The 21,255-nt window shown below is 45.8% G+C and overlaps 1 protein-coding gene across 1 annotated transcript; it reads left to right on the top strand.

Annotated features, from left to right (window-relative positions):
• Positions 1 to 270: 270 nt before the first annotated feature.
• PAX6 (paired box 6) lies at positions 271 to 20,592 on the top strand. The gene is given in 12 exon segments (XM_036763963.1): positions 271 to 280; positions 4,551 to 4,690; positions 4,692 to 4,754; positions 5,459 to 5,500; positions 5,595 to 5,810; positions 7,130 to 7,295; positions 14,924 to 15,082; positions 15,488 to 15,570; positions 15,865 to 16,015; positions 16,132 to 16,247; positions 19,460 to 19,610; positions 20,507 to 20,592. Coding segments are annotated over 12 exon segments (1,383 nt in total).
• Positions 20,593 to 21,255: the final 663 nt, after the last annotated feature.

Genomic DNA, 21,255 nt, shown 5'->3' with positions numbered 1-21,255 from the left:
TGGGATGATTTTATTTCTAAGAAAACAAAAATGAAGGGGGCAAAGTTTGCTTGAACTGGAGAGTCTATGTTGATGAACTTCATTTTTCCCCATGTGGTCATAGCTATAAATTTATTAGGAGAGGCTGTATCTCCAGCTTTCTGCAAGACGTGTTTCCATTAGCGCTAAGCTGGGCCTGCCCTGAGCCTTGCAACTCCTGATTAATGCTTGTTTTATTGCTAATAGAGACCTATATCCGAGCCACGTGGGATCCCGCTGCCTCAAGCCACCATGCAGAACAGTAAGTGTTTCTGGTCTTTCTTTGCGGACCTCGGGAACCTCCTCGGGAGCTTAGGGGATCCGGATTGGAGGGAAGCGTAGGACCCGGGTGGTGGTAAAAAGAAGTAGAAGGCCTGAAGGATCCTGACCAGACCGGCCTGTGGGCTGCTGGGCCCCTGCTGCCGACTCACTACTACTGGTTGGAGATTAGCATTTCGTTTTTGGTGGTGATGATGGTGGTGGGGTTGTTGGTTCGTAGGGTTTTTTGGTTTTGTTTTGTTTGGGTTTGTTTGTTTTTGGAAGGCGCAATCTCAGCGTCTGGGAAAACAGCCTGGGCAGTCAAAAACTGCTGTCCAAGGTTCGCTGAAACTATTATCTGCTAACGAACTGGCCCTCACACTCATTTGAAAACCACTTCTCTACTGACCCTACCCAGTCGTAAGATCCAGACTGAATGGGGCTGGGCGGATTGGGGCAGGCTTCTCCAGGTTGCAGGAAGAGAGGGGAGACTCTGGGGTGCCACACTGGAACTTTCCTCAACCTCTGGGCTTGGTGTCATCCTCGGGCAATCCCAGGAGATTTGCAAAGGAAGGGAAAGGGGGCATTTCAGACCTCACACAGGGGTTACACGGAGCAGTGAAGCTCCTCAACTCTTTCACAGGGGGCAGTTGGCTCCCCTGGCCCGAGTGGACCAGGAGGAAAGACGTAATACTGGGGGTAGTGACTAACCCTCATGGGAGATCAAGTGAGGAAGGTTTTCTGGTTTTAGAAAAGGGGCAGTTTTCTGTATTTCAGTGTGGACAAGTTAGGCGCCGGGCGAGGGTTGTTGGGGTCTCAGTATCACCTGTATTAGATTCCCAGATGTACCATAAACTCAGGGAGGGTTCTCCACACCCAAATCTTCTCTTCCTTCGCTTCCAGGCCCTTTTGCTTCAATGGGAGGGAAGTTTAGGGGACTCGATTTCCCGTTGTAAACGCCCGGCAAGTGTCTGTAGAGAAAGCCGTGCCAGGAACCGAGCGCCCCTGAATCGGCAGTCCAAACTACCCTCAGGCCATGCTCAGAATAGATCCAGAATGGGATAACCTACGGCTCTAGGTTCAGGACAGCTGAGCTAACGGACTAGAGGAGAGTCTGAGAAACTGTGTCAAGAGCCCACCTTTCTCTCTCCTGCCTTTTGCCCCACCCTGATCCGTTCTGCCCAGAGTCTTGAACAGGCCTGTGAACTTCCCCAGCAAGTTTCCCTTCAGCTCTGGTCCGGGTTCTGTTCAGAGGACCTTCTACTCCATCCTCTTTTTTCTTCTCCCCCGAGCTGTGAGTCTCCCTTGGTAGAGTTTCAAGGCTGCCGAGGCCCGTGGGAGGGAGTTGTAGATAAGGGGCAAGGAGAGGCCCCAGTCGCTGAGGAGGACCTAGGCGCGCAGATTACCTGGTGCCTGGGATTCGGGTGGGTAGTGCTGGGGTTTGGGAGGGTCGTGTTGGGGATTGGGCGGAAGATGGGACCGGAGCCGGGGAGGCACTTGTGCTTGGGTTCAGAGACGCCTCACTTTCTTCCTCCATCCGCGCCTTCTCCCTCTTATTCCTTCCCTCCCTTCCCCTGTTTTTGGCTGCTCTTGGCCTTGATGTGGCGAGGAGAGTTTATGTTAATAGCAGATGCCTTCGCACGGCCCCAGTGTCAGCTCGCCCCGCGCCGCTGGGGCCTCCTGGGCGCGACCGGGCGCAGCCCCGACTTGGCCGCGGGGTCGCGGGCGGGCCGACCGGGCTTTGTGCGCCTCGCTCCTGGGTGTGTGCTAGGCACGGAGCCGCCAAATTGACACCATATGTTTTCCTATTAGATGCCTCGCAATAGAATACAAGGCGCATAATCATCGCCACTGGGAGAGAACTACACTCCTCCCCAGGGAAATGATACAATGATTAAGGCTTAACCTCTTCAGGGGAACTTGGAGCCCGGCTTTCTTCGATGCTATTTCGAAGCTGGCAGAGGCGCTCTGGCCCCACAGACTTCCCAGGACCCATCCTGGGATAGCACCTCGAGTACAGTGGATCACTTTGGGGGAGACGATGGGGTGGCCTCTCCAGGAAGAAGTGGCATCGTTCTCTATATACTTGCCTTGGGTTCTCTCTCTCTCTCTCTCTCTCTCTCTCTCTCTCTCTCTCTCTCTCCCCCCCCCTCCCTCCCTCCCCTGCCCTCCCCTCCCTCTCCTTTCTTTTTCTCATGCTACTTCTTTATCTCTCATTTTCGCGGGGCGGGGGGTGGGGAGAGTTGTGTTGTACCGGGGACCAAGGTCCCAACACCCCGAGAAGGGTTTAGCGAGCGCCCTCCTTAGATAATGAGTGCTGGGAGCAGAGAATAGCCAGGAAGGGGGTGTGGGGGCAGCAAAGCCAAAATCTAATGTTCCTGTCTAGGCCTGGGCTGGCTGTAATATTGCAGATTGCTCTAGCGCTGGGCCCGACTGGCTCGACGTTCAAACACCCAAACTGTATGTCACTTCGCATCGAGTGAGTGGCGAGCGCACCCCCTCGGTTATGTCCGCGCAGAGCCCGTGGCTACCCTTAGAAAGCGGCTCCCCTGGAAGGCGAAACCAGTAGAGTCCCATCTCGTCTGAGTGATATCCAAATAGGGACAGAAAGGGTCGTTTTATCATGGTACTATTTGTCGTGACGATGCAATTTCCAGGAGCGGAGCACTGTCATAAAGTGACAGGTCTGCCACAAGTGCTCCGACTGATCTTTTCAATTAGCCTTCCATGCATGATCCGGAGCGACTTCCGCCTATTTCCAGAAATTAAGCTCAAACTTGACGTGCAGCTAGTTTTATTTTAAAGACAAATGTCAGAGAGGCTCATCATATTTTCCCCCCTCTTCTATATTTAGAGCTTATTTATTGCTAAGAAGCCCAGGCTCCTGGAGTCCATTTATCAGGAGGCTCCAAAGAGAGGAGAGGAGAGCAGGAGAGGAGAGCAGAGGAGAGGAGAGAAGAAGAGAGACAGTCAGAGCTTCTCCTAGGAGGGCTTCTCTGTAGATTCGGGGCTCCAGGTTGGAGATTTTAAGGAGGCTGCAAATGCGATTTGCTGTTTTGGGGCGCCGAGGGTTTCCTGGGGAATAAGTGCAGGAGTTAGGAAGCCACCACATTTCTCCAAATCAGAAAGTGAAGTTTAGGCTGCAGAACGGAGAAAGAAGGGGATGTGTGCGTATTATTGGGCTGTAAGGGGGTAGCTAAAAGGAGGGGGTAGGGTACTTTTCGTGGAAAAATTTCCCTTTTCTTTCCTTTCTTTTTCTCTTTTTGATTCTTTTCTTTCTGTCCTCTGCTTTTGGGACAGCTGTAGCGATGGGCACCTCAGCAGCAGCAGCTGAAGTATTAGCTACAAACCAAGCAATTCCTCAGTCCCTGGACACCTTTCGGTTCTCGCACCTTTTGGGGTGTGGGTTGGTGGAGAGCTAGAGACCTGAACAACTCTGCCCTTGGTGGTCAGTTACAGTTTTGATCCTGTGTCTCGGCTGCAGGGTAGGAGCTGAGAAAGAATGGCCGCTCGGTGGCTGTAGGTTTGGTGCCCAGGTTAGAGACAGAAGGTGGTAGTCTGGAAAAAAAATGTACTCCTCTCCTCTCCTCTGCTCTTCTCTTCTCTCTTTTCCTGTCTTCTTTTCTCTTCTCTCGTTTTCTCTCTATATGAAAAAGGAAATGTGACCTTCCCTCACACTTTTGTAATATTATGTTGAATTTTATTGACTCAAAATTTCTAGACAGGGAGGATCCGAGGGGAGTTTATTATTTTGTCATTGTTATATGGAGTGCTCAGTCTTCAGGAATCCAGAGATGGATGGACCATCCAATTTTGAAATTAGGGATCAGAATCTCGAGAAAAATCGTCAAGGATGTTTATCTGTGCTTGGGATTTCGAGGTCTGAGGGGAGAGTGAAGTGGGCAGAACGTTCAAACTTGTTCCTTTGACTATCTCCGACTTTCTGGGCTAAAACATACCAGTGATAAATGGGAATTGTATTCCTGAGAGCCCAGACGAAGCTGCAAAGGAAGGTTTGATAGGACTGAGGTATTTGCAATTGGATGCATGGCTGTGCTGGATGTGATGGAAGAATGCATTTTTCTGTCGTCCTTAATCAATAGCAGCAACCTGATGGTTGAGGTTGTCATGAATCCGCAGGTAGCTGAGGATGCTATTTTTTTTTGTTGTCCTCCCCTTTCCTTCCTCTCTCCCTCCCTTCCTCCCTCTCTCCTCTTCCTTTCTGCCCTTCCTTGTCCCTGTCCCTCTTTCTTTCTCTGCTTTCTTTCTCCTAGGTCACAGTGGAGTGAATCAGCTCGGTGGTGTATTTGTCAACGGGCGGCCACTGCCGGATTCCACCCGCCAGAAGATCGTGGAACTAGCTCACAGCGGGGCCCGGCCGTGTGACATTTCCCGAATTCTGCAGGTGATCCTCGGCTACGCCTCCCCACTTGCTTCCAAAGGCCACCGCTCTGAACGCATTCTCTCCATCTTTTACCGTAAAAGCTTTAATTACGGACCCCTGCCCCTGCTCCCCGTACCCCACCCTGCCCCCACCTCCTCCTGTCTCCCTCACCCACCCTTCCCCGACTACCTTTTCAACCTGGGTCAGTTACATACAATTATTCATCTGCTTTAAAAAACCTTTACTTATTTTTTAATATTCCATCTATTTTCATTTGGTAGAAGGATTTATTCTCGTTACAATTAGTGAAATGTAATAAACGGAATTATATAAACTGACATCATTTCAGTTGTTCTCTCAATTCACTTCGGATTCCGAGATCCCTGTGTGCCCTTGACTTTACTTATTATTTACGAAATATAGATTTATTAAATTATAAAGACCAAGCTGCTTGGCCCCCGATCTCGTTATCTCTCCTGGGCACGTTCAGTATGGAAACCACAATAATCAATTTTCAGTTTATTTTCCCTTTTTGCCATTACAAAACAAACATTGATTGTAAGTAAACTCAGTCAAAGACGATTAATTTAGTTTTTGTTCATCTTCAGGCAGGGATGAATAGGATAGTTTTGTTTTTGTTTTTGAAGAACCTTTTAAAATTGGTTTTTTAAAAAATTTCAGATGTTTTAAAGTATCATCACATTTGTAGTGTTTAGGGGCCACAAATGTAATTTTAAGAAAAAAAAACCTCTCTAAAGTAAGTTCTCATACCATTGAAGGTATATTTTTGTGTTATAGACCCATGCAGATGCAAAAGTCCAAGTGCTGGACAATCAAAACGTAAGCTTGTCCTTGTTTAATGCATACTTAAACAATTTTATTTTTGTCTTGAAATTATTAATAATGTGGTTTTCTGTCCGCTTCCCCTATGCAGGTATCCAATGGATGTGTGAGTAAGATTCTGGGCAGGTATTACGAGACCGGCTCCATAAGGCCCAGAGCCATCGGAGGTAGCAAACCCAGGGTAGCGACTCCCGAAGTTGTCAGCAAAATAGCCCAGTATAAGCGAGAGTGCCCATCCATCTTTGCTTGGGAAATCCGAGACAGATTACTGTCAGAGGGGGTCTGTACCAACGACAACATACCCAGCGTAAGTTCATGAGAATACCCAAGCAACACCTTGGCATTCTTCGCGTCTCTCTCCCTCCCTTCCGTCCCTTCTTCCTTCCTTTCTTCTTCCTTCTCTCCCTCCTTCCTTTCATCCTTCCTTCTTTCCTTTTCCCTCTTACTTCCCTCCTAATCCCTTTTAAATCTCGACCTTCTCTCTCTCTCTCTCTCTCTCTCTCTCTCTCTCTCTCTCTCTCTCTCTCTCTCTCTCTCTCTCTCTCCCTCTCTCTCTCTCCCCCCTCTCCTCTCCTCCCCTCCCCTCCTTGTTCCCTTCTTTTCTCTTTCCTTTCTCCCTTTCCCTTCTCCTCTTCCCTTCTCCTCTTTCCTTCCCTTCATTCCCCTTCCCATCTTTCCCCTTCCCTTCTTTCCCCTTCTCTTCCCATCTTTTCCCTTTTATCTTCTTCTTCGTCCTCTTCCTCCTTCTCCTTCTCATTTTTCTCCTCCTCCTTCTTGTTCTTGTTCTCCTCCTTCTTCTTTCTCCTCCTCCTCCTCCTCCTCCTCTTCCTCCTCCTCCTCCTCCTCCTCCTCCTTCCTCTTCTCCTTCTTCTCCCCTCCCCTTTGTCCAGCTCTCTGGATCCCTCCCGTGTCTCTGGGCACCTGAGTCATTGTGAGGCAGATACAGTTTCTTTTGTCCTGTTCTAAAATTATTGGAGTGTAGGGAGTTCATGTGATTTGTATGCTGCCAGGTAATGATGACTGGGGAGCCCAGGAGATTGAGAGTGCAATTTATTTTCACCAGCACCATTACAAAAAAAAAAAAACCAAAAAAACGGAAAACAAAAAAGAAAAATATCCCCATTTTTTATTTGGGTGTGGAAGGTGGGGGTGAGTCTTGGTGAAGATAGGCTGGGAGAGAGAATTCCAGACCTATTTGCCCAAACCTTTCACAAATTGCCCCCTCCCAACCACTGGGGGGGGGGGGGACAGAAACCAACCACCACAACAAAAGAAAACCAAAGAAAATTCCAAATTTGAACTTTTCCCCAGAGAATCTTGAAACATGGCAAATTTTGCTAATGCCATGTAAAATATTAAAATAGAATGTCCTCTATTTTCTGCTTACCCAGGAGCATCCCTAGTTGATAGCAATGGTGATGTTTTTCTCTCCATGATGTTCAGTATTAATCTTTCCACTGTCATGGGGTCTAGGGAAAAGAGGAGGCAGAGCAGTGAACGAATGATAATGTATTTTAAGGCAAAGTGGTGGGGCTGGTTATTTTAAAATGAGCTTACGTTTGTGTTGGTGTCGTAGTTGTTTTTAAAAGACACTTCCCTGGGATCTGCTTTTGGTTCCGTTCACAGGTATCATCAATAAACAGAGTTCTACGCAACCTGGCTAGCGAAAAGCAACAGATGGGCGCAGACGGCATGTATGATAAACTAAGAATGCTGAACGGGCAGACAGGAAGCTGGGGCACCCGCCCAGGGTGGTATCCGGGGACCTCTGTACCAGGGCAACCTACACCAGGTAAAGCACACACTCGGAACTCTCGCTCTCCTTGTACCCAGCCTGGTTCCTTCTACCTTGATCTCCCCTAACCCGTTTTTTTGAGCCGGGTAGAAGGAACCGTCGCAGAAAGAAAGCGGACGTCCCTGAGCAGAGCTAAGGCAGGCAAGAGGCCAGGACAGAGCTCGGCTCCAGAGCTGCTCCTGGCAAAATGGGACGACTTGGAGCGAAGGGCTGGAAGGCGGGTGCTTATGGAAGACTTGCCTCTAGGGGAAAGGAAGGAGTGGGCTACAGGAGCGGGATCTGTTGGGTCAGCTTGAGAGAAGAAGAAGAGAGAGAGAGAGAGAGAGAGAGAGAGAGAGAGAGAGAGAGAGAGAGAGAGAGAGAGTTCATGTGAGTGTGCGTGTAAGAGAACCACGTGGTTCTCTATTTAAATTTTCCATTAAAATGCATCGAGAGCCCCCTTGCTGTAGGAGTGTGACAAGTTAACATACTGACAGACTGTGAGGTAAACATAATTGTATCATTTTGCTTTTTACAGTAATTGACAAATTATGTGACTGTGAGTAGGGAGCATATGGAAAGATGCGGAGGGAGATGCGGTTTGGGAGTTGCGGGATTCAGGAGCCAGTGGGGAAGTAGGGAGTGTGAATCTGTTTTCCTTTAGTCAAAAAGAACACCAGTTCCACACCTTTCAGGCCCAACCTATCGCGTTCTCTCTCATACCCTACCCTCCCACCCCCACCCCATCCACTCACCCCGTGACTGCTTTTCTTATCCTTTTCCTAGAGAGGGAAAATAGTGGTGGAGACCCACTTGGGTCTGAGGATAGATTGCTGGAAGGCCTCTACTGGCCAATTGGAGCCTGACCTTTTGGGGAAAAGAGGGTTTAGTGGAGGCACTGACCTTTGCTGAGTGGGGCAGAGGAGCAGGGAGAGAAGGAAGCACCTAGTCCGAGCCCAGGAGGAAAAAAGTGGGAGAGGCCCAGATTGGGAGGATCTCTCCCGTCCTCTCTCCACTACCCCACCCCTCTTAGGTGAAGTGAGTTAGTTTGGCCAAAAATAGAAAACTGTTTTCTTCCGAAGATTAATCGGGATTTGTTGTCCCTGTGACAGGGAGATAATATGTGGGATAATGGGACGTGGCGTCGCACTCCCGGGAGCATGATTAAGCCCGGGGGGCTCTAGGTCAGGGGAGGCTGAGCTGACCTGGGCTGGCTAGGCAGGGGAGTGGCGCCCTCCGGGGAGCTGGCCAAGCTGGTTGTCCCACGAGCCGCTTTGGGGGTGCCTCCGCCCCCCGAGGGACGCGGAAAGGGAACGAGAAAATCAGTAACAGTATGCGAAATATCTGCTACAAAGGATGCTTCTGTCACTCGGAAGAATTTGTTATGGGAACAATCCTGTCGCTATGTAATTGCTCATTAGAGAGCGTTTTGTTTCTCATTAAGGCGACATGAATAAGCGTCTAGTTGAAGGAGACAGCTGTAGAAATGTTCCACAGGAGACCCCTGGACACGCTGTGGCGCCGCTTGCCAATTAGACGTGTCAGCTTTAAGAGCAGAAGACAATATAGGAAGGACACTGCAAAGATAGGAAGCGAGCTTTCACTTTTTTTTCCTCGGGAGGATCGGAAGGCCTTAAAGATGGGCTAGGTCTCTACTTGACTCCATTCACCCCCAGGAGGGTTGGCAATGCTCACCCCGGCTCCCTCTGCCCCCCACCTCCAGCCCGAGATTCGAACCCGCGGGACCCCTAGATGCTGCCCCGCCTGGTCTGCGCGGCCAGGAGAGGCCGCTCTGTTCCAAAGTAGGGACGTAGGAGAAAGAACAGGAAGGACAGCAGCTTCCCCCAGAGCCTCTAGCTTTCAGCTCAGTCCGTCATCCACCTCCGCCTGCCTATATAGGTGCTTGGGAGATTTCTCTAACTTTTCCCTCTGTTAAACACCTAAATCACAATCAGCGTCCTGCTTTTCTCTCTTCTCCTCTCCCGGTTTGTCTTATTCTTTCCGCTTCCGTTTTGTCTTAGTCTGTCTGCTCTCCTCTTCCCCTCCCTCCCCTTTTTCTTTTCTCTTCCTTTCCTTCCTTTTCCTTCCCTTCCTTTCCCTCTCTTGCCCTCCCTTCCCTTTCCTTCCCCCCCTCCGCCTTCCCATCCCTTCCCCTTCCCTTTCCTTTTCCCCCCTCCTCTCCCTTCCCCTCACTTTCCCTTTCCTTTTCCTTCCCCTCCCTTCCCTTTCTTTCCCTTTCTTTCCCTCTCTTCCTTTCCCCTCCCTTCCCTTTCTTTCTCTCTCTTTCTCTTCTCTTCTCCTTCCCTTTCTTCTTCCCCTCGTTTCCCTTCCCTCCTCCATTCCCCTCCCCTGCCAACCTTCCCCTCCCTTTTCCTCTCCTCCTTCCTTGCCTCCTCTTTCTTCCCTTCTCTCCCCTTCCCTTCTTTTTTCGATCTTCTCTTCCTCTTTCTGTCTCTCTCCCCATCCCCCTAGCTCTGCTCCCCCTCCCCCCTCCACATCTCTGTCGATTCATTTTTCCATCTACCACTTTGTCTCTTTCTCACCACTCTTCGCTTCCCCACTTCCCTCGCTCTGTCCCTCTGGCACACACCCTCCAACATACCCACTGACAAACATTCGGGACACACTCAGGTGTTCCCGGACCAGACACACACATATAGAGGGAGGAGTCCTGGTTCCTCTCAAGGCAAGTCGCCTCACCCCCTTCTTCCTTCACCCTGCCCCGGTATTTGGAAACTCCCTGGGGACACCCCGCTCCCTCCCACCGCCATACCCCCACCTATCCATCCTGGGAGAGGATGCACTTTGCCTAAAAGATGTAACCTCCCCCCTTTGCAGGAACGTACCCGATTTTCTCTCCTCCATTACTAGTCTGCCGCCTATTTGTGGGTTGCAAGCACCAGTAGCCCAGGGATTTACTTGTTAGTAGGGCTCAGCTTTGGGCCGCCATATAGAAATCTGGCCTGGGAAAGAGACCCGAAGAACAGTAGACATTTCTTTCCAGGCGAGCTAGTGTTAAAAGGTGACGATTGGGCCAAACTCAGAACTAAGACGAACGAATTAAAATACATTTATTGAATGCTTACTATGTGCTAAGTCATGGATTATGGACGGGACCAGCCCAGATTCCTTTCTGACTCCTGGACACCTAAGGGGAAGAAGGACATAGCAGGGACTCAGTGGCTAACGGGCCTCGTAGGATCCCCAAGAAGAGAAAAGTTGGACTGGGGGCGGCAGGAGAAGGGTGGGAATTGAAGGTGGGGGTGGGGGGCCGAAGTCAGAGAGCTGTTTCAGGTAGTCCACACTTTTCCGCCAACCTGCAGAATGTGTACGCTCCCACACACGCGCAGGCGCGGGACCAGGGGCAGCAGCTACAGCTGGGACCCCAAGGACCCGCCCAGAAGTGCCTAGAAGTAGAAATCAGATCGGACTTCTAGGGGAATAGTTTTGCTTGCTGGTGCAGATGACCGAACCGCTATCCTTACCCGCCCACTTCCCTAGCTCCTCCTTCCCTCCTCCTACCCTCTCCCCCCTTGGTCCGACTATATTACTGGGTTTGAAGAGTCCACTGCTGCCGCCGCATAAGGCGAGGTTAGGTCTCAGAGGGGGCCAAATATGGTTTCAATCTGATAAACGCCATGCGTCAGTGACTAAAATAATGACGACACAGACTGGCAGAACAAAAAGAGACAAGTCTATCGGGCAGAAATTCTCCAGTGATTTAGCGGTTTTAGGGATCACTGAGGCACTTGTTCTTATCTCTGCCAACCCCTCCCCCCCCACTCCCGACTTTATAATTCCCAAGCCCTCGATAGGATTTAGACACTTTCTCTTTCAACAGATGCTGCAATGTTTTGATCCGCGTTCCGTAGCTGAAAGGTGCCGAGATTGGTTTGCTATCTTTTTTTTTTTTTTGCTTGTTTTCCACCTCACTGATTAAGACACTAAGAAACTCAGGGATGATCTTCTCCTTCTCCTTCTCCTCCTTCTCCTTCTCCTTCTCCTTCTCCTTCTCCTTCTCCTTCTCCTTCTCCTTCTCCTTCTCCTTCTCCTTCTCCTTCTCCTTCTCCTTCTCCTTCTCCTCCTCCTCCTCCTCCTCCTCCTCCTTCCTCTTCCTCTTCCTCTTCCTCTTCCTCTTCTTCCTCTTCTTCCTCTTCTTCCTCTTCTTCTTCTTCTTCTTCTTCTTCTTCTTCTTCTTTCTTCTTCTTCTTCTTCTTCTTCTTCTTCTTCTTCTTCTTCTTCTTCTTCTTCTTCTTCTTCTTCTTCTTCTTCTTCTTCTTCTTCTTCTTCTTCTTCTTCTTCTTCTTCTTCTCCTCTTCCTCCTCTTCCTCCACTATGAGAGTTTGAAGGTCTAGCTATAGGCATAATAGGATGCAGGATGCTACAAATGAAGGCCCTTCATTGGCAGCTTCTGAAGGGTCTTTTCATTTGAAATTTGAGAGGGAACTTTTGATAGTCTTTCTGTAAATAGACTTTAAAAGGGTCACACGGACTTAAAAAAAAAAGTAAAGGAAAAGTGAAAAGTAGATAAACAACCACTCTCCAAATTTCAAACAATTGTAAATACTGGAAGTCAAGTGGACCTAAAAGAGAATAAATAAATAATGGAACAGATAAATACTCATGGTTCAGAACCTTGGGAAGTAGTAAGCGACTAGGAAGAAAAAAATCAACACCTCCCCCCCAAAAAAGGATGGCGGGGTTTCCTTGGTGTTGCTCACATTCTTTTCTTTAAAAAAAGAAAAAATAAATTAGTCTTAAAAATTTCCCATCTCCCAATTTGTCATCCCTTCTTGCCCAAGAACAGCTGGATATACATTTAAACTCTAAGACACTGTAGACTCTGGTTAATGTTAGCTTAACCTTGGTTGGAGAAATGAAGATGGGAATAGGAAAGAGAAAGGAGAGACAGAGAAACAGATACTCTTTTCCTTAAAATGGTATTTCAAATTAGGAAAGTAAAAGTCAAATAAAGAGAAAGATTTAAGTTCAATTTAAGAAAGGTTAAAGTCCCAGTAAGGGCAAGAAGGAAAAACTTCTTGGAGAACCAGGCAGGAATAAATGTACTAAGGAAAAGGTCTTCTTTCTCCACTCCACCTCACTCTCCCAGGACCCAGATCTTAGGTCTTCTTTCATTTCCACATTTGCTTCCAGCCCCAGAATTTCATGAGGGGATTTGAGGGAGGGACCCCATCCCACTCATCCCAATCAGAATATTCAACAACTTTTTACATTTGGGAAAATGTTGTTTGCAAACTTCTCTTTCTGGTTCAGAAAGAGGAAATTATACAGAGACTAATAGGCTACTTGTAATATTTCTCTTCTGTTTCTTCTCTTCCCCCACCCCCATTTCCTCTTCTCTTCCCTATTCCTTCCTATCCCTTCTCCTTTTCTCTTTTTCTCTTCTCTTTCTTCTTTCTCTTCTCCTTTCCATAGCCCTCTCCTCTGCTCTCTCTTCGTAATTAGAAAAAAAGGGGACACTTGAATTCTTGCCCTGAAAACCACTTAAAAAGTCACGCTAACTTTGGGCAGTAAATAAAAACAGACACTTGTGTCCTAATGCAGGAGTTGAAGCTTATCTAATCTTAGCTAAGTAGTTCCCTCCACCCCCATCCCTTTTGTTTCTTGCAGTAAACAGCTCAGGCTCTGGAGATGTTCAGAGAGATGCTCTATTCACAAGTTTCTCTCTCTCTCTGTCTCTCTCTCTCTGTCTCTCTCTCTCTGTCTCTGTCTCTCTCTCTCTCTCTCTCTCTCTCTCTCTCTCTCTCTCTTTCTGTCTCTGTCTCTCCTCCTCTCCTTTCCTCCACCTCTTCTCTCCCTCCCCCTTCCCTTCTTCCCCCTCCCTATAGAAAGGCGAGCCCCCTAAATAGCATTGAGGAGCCCAGCCCAGGGGACAGTGATTAATGATAGTAGAGCAGAGAGGTTAACATACTTCACTGAAAAGTCTGTTGACTGGGCTGCTTGTAACACAATGTGGCCCGCTGCACGCCTCAAGAGAATCCTTTTGTTGTCCCCTCTCATTGTGGCCTCCAAATTCTGCCCACGAAAGTTTGCCAACGCTCCTGCCCCAGGAGTTTAATAGTTTCCCTTACTCCCCGGGCTTTGTGCGCCGGTGAAAAGCAGCCCTGAGCTATTCAAGTGTTGGTGGTCATCTCAATAGATCTCCCGAGGCCCATATGGTGACCAGTGCCGATGAATCCGCCTGTTTAAATGGGGGAGAAAGTTGGGGTTTTAAAACATTTCAGAGCGCCTGAAAGGATCCCACTAGATCCTGTCACAATTGCCCCATCGCTTTGAACGCACTGCCTATTGTCCCTGGTTATAAATGATATTCCAGGAAAAGTCGATTCCCACCCCACTAGTCCTCTGGGCCCCCTGGCCCCCCAGCCCCTGAGCAGAAGTTGTCCCAAGCAGCAGCCCCAGACTTCAGGAACTAGGGCTAGGGGGAGGAGGAGGCCTCCTTTAGTGTCCTCGAAGGGGAGCTAGGGACAAAGAAGGAGAAAGCAAAGCAGGGCTGGGGGATGGGGGTCCTTCTGGGGAGTCCCCCTCCACCCTCCCTACCTTCAGTATCCATTTTCTCCCTCCCTGGAGTTACCATTGGGCTGAGGGGCATCCCAGGCACCCACAGCCAACTAATCCAAGTACATATACAACTCACTGTCCAACAGCACAAGGTGGGGGGGTGGTGGCAAAAACAATAATAATAAAAAAAAACTTTCCCTTGTTTAATGATAGAAATTACATTAAAAGTGGTGGAAATGCCCTAATTAAAAATGTACCACTTAAATGACATGCCAAGGGGCTCAGCTGTGGGGTAGCATATTTAGCCAGTTAGTGAACTCTCGACTATTTCTTTTTTAAAATTACACGTTGAAATTTTAAAAGAAATCTTACTTTTCTCTGGTGCAACACATTACAAAGAATGGACAGTCCTTTTATCTAAATATAAAATTCCATTTTCAGCAATTATAGCCTGTTCTTGGTGATGATATAATTACAGCTGTGCTCAGTAATAGGTGTCAAGGCAATACACACTCATACAATAGTTGAATAAAACTAGAGAACAAAGCAAGCACTTCCAAATTCACAACCTTTAAAATGAAATTGACTGTGCAGAATTCAAATAAAAACTGGATAAATATTTTTTAAAAAAGATTACAAGCTTGGTTTGGTTTCTTAATAGCATTTTCTGCAAACCTATCAACATCTAATTGATTAGCTCGGAATTACTGATTATGGATAATCTGAAATGCTGAACGTCACTTATTTTTAATGTAGCCATAGGTAAATAAATTCCACAGGGAAAGGGAGCCTGGTGGTGAGGCATCTGGGCAAAGCTTCTTTGAAAAAAAAAAGATGACTTTCATTTGAAACTACTTTGCTGTCTGTTTTGTTCTACAAAGGCATGGTATTCTTGAGAATGCCTTTCCATTTTTTTCTCTTGGTTAAAATGGAAGAAGATAAAAGGCCAGTTCACTGAGATCCCCTTCATTGGAGGGGACAGATTTCTTGGGAATGTTTCAGGGAGGCTGTCAGAAAACCCTGCTGATGGAGTCTGAGGCTGGACCATAGGAGCCTTTAGGAATCTGAGTTACTCTGATTTTTTCTTAATGTCCTATTTTTTTTTGTTGTTGTTGTCGTTCCAGATGGCTGCCAGCAACAGGAAGGAGGGGGGGAGAACACTAATTCCATCAGCTCAAATGGAGAAGATTCAGATGAAGCCCAAATGAGACTTCAGCTGAAGCGAAAATTGCAAAGAAATAGGACATCCTTTACCCAGGAGCAAATTGAAGCTCTGGAGAAAGGTGATGGAGTTTTTCAAAGCAGAAAAATTGTAGATCGAAGGCACTGACACATTTGAAATACAGGGTACTAAATTTAACCAGGACCCCCTCATGTAGAATAGTTTAAAAAATTCTGAATATTCTGTTTTCCCCAGTATGCTGGGAGTTCAAAGACTGTAAATCTTCCTATAAGAGATGATTTTGGCTAGCCTGGCTTCTCAGTCTTCGAGTGTCATTTTAATGAGAGTTTAACTTAATTTTGGTGGGAAAGTCCTTCCAAGTATTTAATCATAGCATTTCCAAGGACAGTGGTGGGAGGTAGGACAGTCAGGGTGGAGAGGAGAGAGGCGTTCAAGGTTCAGATCTAGGCTGACTGATTTTGGGCAGCCCTGGCATTGATCTTGAAATATTCACTTGTTCTTCCAGAGTTTGAAAGAACCCATTACCCAGATGTGTTTGCTAGAGAAAGACTAGCTGCCAAAATAGACCTACCTGAAGCAAGAATACAGGTACACTAGGGATTGGGTAATTAAACGCTTTGTGATTCCTATATTTGGCTTTTCAAAAGACAAAGGTGCTGCTAACTACCACTATTTGTTTATATAAATTACAACGGACCCCAGTTTACCAGCTGCACAGTCCTAAAAACTTTGCTGTCCCAAGAGGTTTCACTGGCTATAGATAGTGGGGGAGGTGCTGGGAACTGGGGTGAAAGGTGCAGGGGGGGGGAGGAGATGGCTTTTCTTTTCTTTTCTTTTTTTTTTTTACTTGAAGGATGTTCATTCCCTCTTTCCCACTTCCAGGTATGGTTTTCTAATCGAAGAGCAAAGTGGAGAAGGGAAGAAAAACTGAGGAACCAGAGAAGGCAGGCTAGCAACACACCCAGTCACATACCTATCAGCAGTAGTTTCAGTACCAGCGTCTATCAGCCAATCCCACAACCCACCACTCCTGGTAATTTTGAGACGATGCATTTGTTTTTTCAGTCTGTCCATTGGGTCCAGGGTGTGACCATCAAAAGTGTGGCATTCCAGGCCAATTGCTTTGTTTTTGTTTTTTCTGTTCTGCAGTCTCCTCCTTCACATCAGGCTCTATGTTGGGTCGGACGGACACAGCCCTAACAAATACATACAGTGCTTTGCCTCCCATGCCCAGCTTCACGATGGCAAACAACCTGCCTATGCAAGTAAGTGGGAATATGGTGGTGCCTGTTCAGTAAGTGACCCAGAAAGAAGAGCGGAGCAATAAGGGAGAATGCTCAGGTTGTGAGGACACTGATCATGTGTTTCAAGAAAAATCACCCAGTTAAAAGAAAACCACAAAACCTATTCTCATAGACGCTTCCCGCTCCCCTATGTTAAAAAAGAAAAACAACTGACTCGGACCAGTCAGACTAATCATGAAGGCCACCATGCTTGTGCTTTGTAGACACAGCCTGAAAGTTGTGGAAGGGACTCAGGGGTGAGTGATGTTTGGTGATTTAGAGATGCTGTAACTGGTCACAGTTTCTGTGGGCCTCAGTTTCCTCATCTGTAGAGTGAATGGAGGGGTCAGGCTATACCATCTCTAAAGTCTCCTCCAGCTTGAAATCTGGGACCTTGGGAAAACCATTTAACCTCTCTGATCCTCATTTCTTTTCGTCTGTAAAATGAAAGGGGTTGATTAGATGTGAGGCATATAAAATGACGATTTTTATGGTAGCTAGATTGACTTGTGGGTTGGTATGTATTTATAGTTGTCTCTCTGCATCAGAACTTAGAACACTGAGGAAATTCAGGGGACGTTTCATACCTAGATTTTATTTAATGAGAGGAAAAAAAAGATTTCTTTATATTTACATGGAGGAATAGGTTTAAACTGGTGGACAAGCTCACCTCCTTTTTGCATCTCCCCATAATAGGAGAAATTGAAGGAACTCATTGAAGTGAAAATGAAGAAATGTGCTTGTCCTTTTATAGACTAAGGCAGGTGTGGGGAACCTTCGGCCTCGAGGCTACATGTAGCCCTCTAGGTTCTCAAGTGTGGCCCTTTGACGGTTCTGTAAAACTTGGACTCAAAGGGCCACACTTGAAGGCCTAGAGGGCCCTACCCCTGGACTAAGGAAACAGGAGTATGTAGGGATTTGCTCTAGCCTGGTAGTACCTTGCCTGGTATGAATGAACCACTCACCACCCGCCAGCTGTGGTTATTGTTCGAGGCAGATCTAGTTCTGTAAAAATATGCCAGCTTCATCTTTTTCATCCCAGTAACTGATTCTAGCCCACGGGGGTGAAAAATCAATCTTCCTCATTGCAATTCTGCTTTCTATATTCCCATACATTTGCTCAGGCCTCCTATTTTGAATAATTAGAGGAGTAGCGCTAAGAGAGGTCAGACAGGTAAATTTGGGAGCCAGTTGTACTAGTTGTTCTCAACCATCAGAAAGGGGCAGCTAGGTGGTTCAGTGAGATAAAGTGCTAGGCCTGGAATCAGGAAGACCAGAGTTCAAATCTGGCCTTAGACACTTACTCACTGTGTGACCCTGGGCAAGTCACTTAACTCTGTTTGCCTCAGTTTCCTCATCTATAAAATGAGCTGGAGGAGGAAATGTATCTTTGCCAAGAAAACTCCAAACGCGGTCGCAAAGAGTCAGATATAACTAAAATGATTGAACAACCAAAAAACGTCCCCATTAGACAGATCTAGGTTAATAAGGATTGTTTCCCATGAAATTGCTAGTATTCTTTTAAAGAATGGCCACGTGTATGTCTCTGTAAGGTGTATGCTTCATAGCCGACACAATTATAGGATTGAAGAAATAGAATCGAAGTAACTACATTTTGGTGATACAATCAGGGGAGTGTTCAAATATTTATTTTGATTGCATTGGGTTATGAATGGCTGGTGGTCCAAGTGACACAAATTAGGGGATTAACAACACAAAGCTTGATTTTTTGCCATCTTTGCCATGAAATTTTCCAGAAGCCAGCCTACCTAGTGGTAATGACTGCCAGTATGTTGCATGATGGAATGAATGGCTGATGGGCCCTAGATCCAGGCCTTTTGAGTCTTTGAACCTGACACTAGCAGAATAATTCTCCTGCTTTAATAAAGCTATACTGAATCTTATATAATTTGACTCAAAACAGGAGTAACATCAGGGTTGCTGGAAGAATAAAAGAGGGGGATGATACATGGGACAGACAGATCTCTGAGAACAAGAAAAAGTGTGATATACACTCAAGGTGTGATTATTATTAATTTTTATTATTCACACCTAGGAGCCTTGAGGTGTAGAGTTAGGGCACTTTTTAATTAGTTAGGAATAACTGTCTTCCTTTTCATTAGCACACTTATTAACCATTATGGTGTACCCACAATGATTTTATTTACACAGCTCCACAAAGATGGGAACTTCAGCAGAGAAATTTGTGTTCCTGTTATTTCTTGGGACTTCCTAATGACTAAACTGCCTCTACCCTGACCCCACTGACATTGTTGTGCTACTCAAGAAATATTTAATTGGCTGTGATGAGTAATATCAAGTACATTCCCTAGCCTCTTTTATGCAGCCTTTTTCTTAGCCCTCACTTTAGGGTGAGATGGAGCAAGCTATTGTTACTACTGGTGGTGGTGGTGGTGGTACATTTGTGTGTGTGTGTGTGTAGGGAGGATGATGGACCTCCAAAGTTGATTATTTTGTGTTTTATAGGCATGGTGAAAAATTCATTCCTATCATCACAGAGGCTCAAAAAATCTGCAGGCTACATATTTTGCTTATATCAATAGGACTCTACATTTCCAAGATAAAATAAAAATTGTAGACTTTTTTTTAGTGATCTGCAGAATTCCAAATAGCTAAATTCCAAAGATTATGATTGCCAGAACAAGTCGGTTGTCCAGATTTTTCAGTTTTCATTTGGATGTCTGGTGCCTTTATAGACACCGCCATGGTTAAAGGTAATGAAATGCTGACCATAGCCATCTATGCCTGACACACAGCAGCTGTTCAATGAATGTTGGTTGGTTTGAAACCCTACTGTATTTCTAGTATTTAAATATGCTACATAAAGGCTTCCTTTGATAAACACAATCATCTACTGCGAATCTTTCATAGGGTTCCACTGTGTTGGCCCAGTGCAAAAAGAAGCAACAGATCTGGAGTCAGAAAACCTGGGGTTGAATTCTGCCCTTGACTAATTAGCTTGTGTGACTTTGGACAAGTCCTTTACTTTCATTGGGTTTTAGTTTCCTTACCCCTTTAAAAAAAAAGCATTGGATGAAGTGACCTCTTAGGCCCCGACAGCTTTAAATCAATAATCCTGTTGAAAAATCAGAAATGACATTCACTTTAAAAAATGGGTGCAGCTGTACTATGGGGGCATTTCTCTGTAACTGTCCTTTCCTTTTTCCTAACAGCCCCCTGTCCCCAGCCAGACCTCCTCTTACTCTTGCATGTTGCCCACCAGTCCGTCAGTGAATGGGAGGAGTTATGATACTTACACCCCTCCGCACATGCAGACACACATGAACAGTCAGCCAATGGGCACTTCTGGTACCACTTCAACAGGTGAGTAGCCCGTCCTTCTCATCCCACTGTTTAATCATCAGATGGAATGACCCTTCTCTTTCTGGTACTGCCAGATCCCTGCTCTAATTAATTCCCAGACCCAACTTCATATCCCTTTGGGTAGCTTTGTCACACTTATAGGTTTATCGTAGTCTCTAAGCCTGGACAATACTGAATTTAATCACCTTGGTTGGCATTGGTCTCCCTTCCTTGTGTCTACCTGATACTAAAACAATTCATTGAAAAGTAAAAAATAAATCAATAGGACTCTTCCACTGGCAGACTCTGAAGCACAGCTAAGGCCTCTACTTGTGCTCAGACAGGGATTACTGTATGTGTTTCCATGTATTCTGATCATTTCTGTCCTTCTTTATAAAGAATGCTTTTCAAAGGCAGAGTTGGACTATCATGGGATTTGTATTTGGAGGACCTAGGTGTGAAATCCTGTTCTACTATTCACCACTTATGTGACCTTGACCCTTAACCTCATCAGTCCTCAGTTCCCTCATCTGTAAAATGAGGGTTAAGTTAAATGACCTCTCCAAATGTCTTCTAATTCTGAATCTGTGGCATAGGATGGCTGCTTTCCTACGTCACAAATATTTGGAAAGACAAACCACACTTTCGCCCTCTTTTGAGAAATACCAGTTGATTTGTGACATGCTTCAAAGATAGTTTTATATATATATGTGTGTATGTATGTATATGGATATATACACACTTATACAAATATATATTATATCCCTGTATATGTGTATATATACATATATAATACTAGGAATCACTATGATCTTATATTTTGGAAGATTAAAAAAATTCCACATTGTTGCATGTCCAACCAGCAAAGTTCATTTCTGTATATGGATTTATATGGATTTTTTTCTCTCCCTTTTTAGGCCTCATTTCTCCTGGAGTGTCAGTCCCAGTTCAAGTTCCTGGAAGTGAACCTGATATGTCTCAATACTGGCCACGATTACAATAAAAAAAAAAAAGAAAGAAAGAAAGAAAAGAAAGAAAGGAAGAAAGAAAGGAAGAAAGAAAGAAAAGAAAAGCAAGTGTGTTACTTCAGTCAATGACTATATATGGACAACATTTGGATGTTTTAGGAGTATTTTATAAAGGAAGATCAGCTGTGAGAAGTGCTTCTGGATTACAACTGTGTCCTGTACCATACCATACCACTTGGAGAAAAAAAAAGACTACCCATGGACCTTTGTACGCAGAAGGCATTATATCAGTTGGAACAAATCTTCATTTTGGTATCCAAACTTTTATTCATTTTGGTGTATTATTTGTAAATGAGCATTTGTATGTTATAATGAAAAACAAAGAACAACGTGGACTAGATGGATGTTTCTGATCTGTGTTGGTCATGAAGCTGTTAAAAAAAAAAGGAAGCCATGATCAACGAGTTCTGCCACAAATTTAAGAGTTTTTATCAAGATATATCGAATCCTTCTACCAATCTGTTCATAGGTGATGGACTGACATTCTGAATTTGTATCATTCCATCCCATATAATGAAACCTGGAACAATACGCACTAGACTTTTGTAAGAAAAAAATATCTGTTGGGTTCCCAAAGGTTGTTAACAGATGAAGTTTATGTGCAAAAAAAAAAAAAAAAAAAGAAAAAAAGGATATGA

This window comes from Trichosurus vulpecula, chromosome 6 (genome assembly GCF_011100635.1).
Source record: "Trichosurus vulpecula isolate mTriVul1 chromosome 6, mTriVul1.pri, whole genome shotgun sequence".
NCBI lineage: Eukaryota > Metazoa > Chordata > Mammalia > Diprotodontia > Phalangeridae > Trichosurus > Trichosurus vulpecula.
This window is presented reverse-complemented; position numbering and strand designations above follow the sequence as displayed.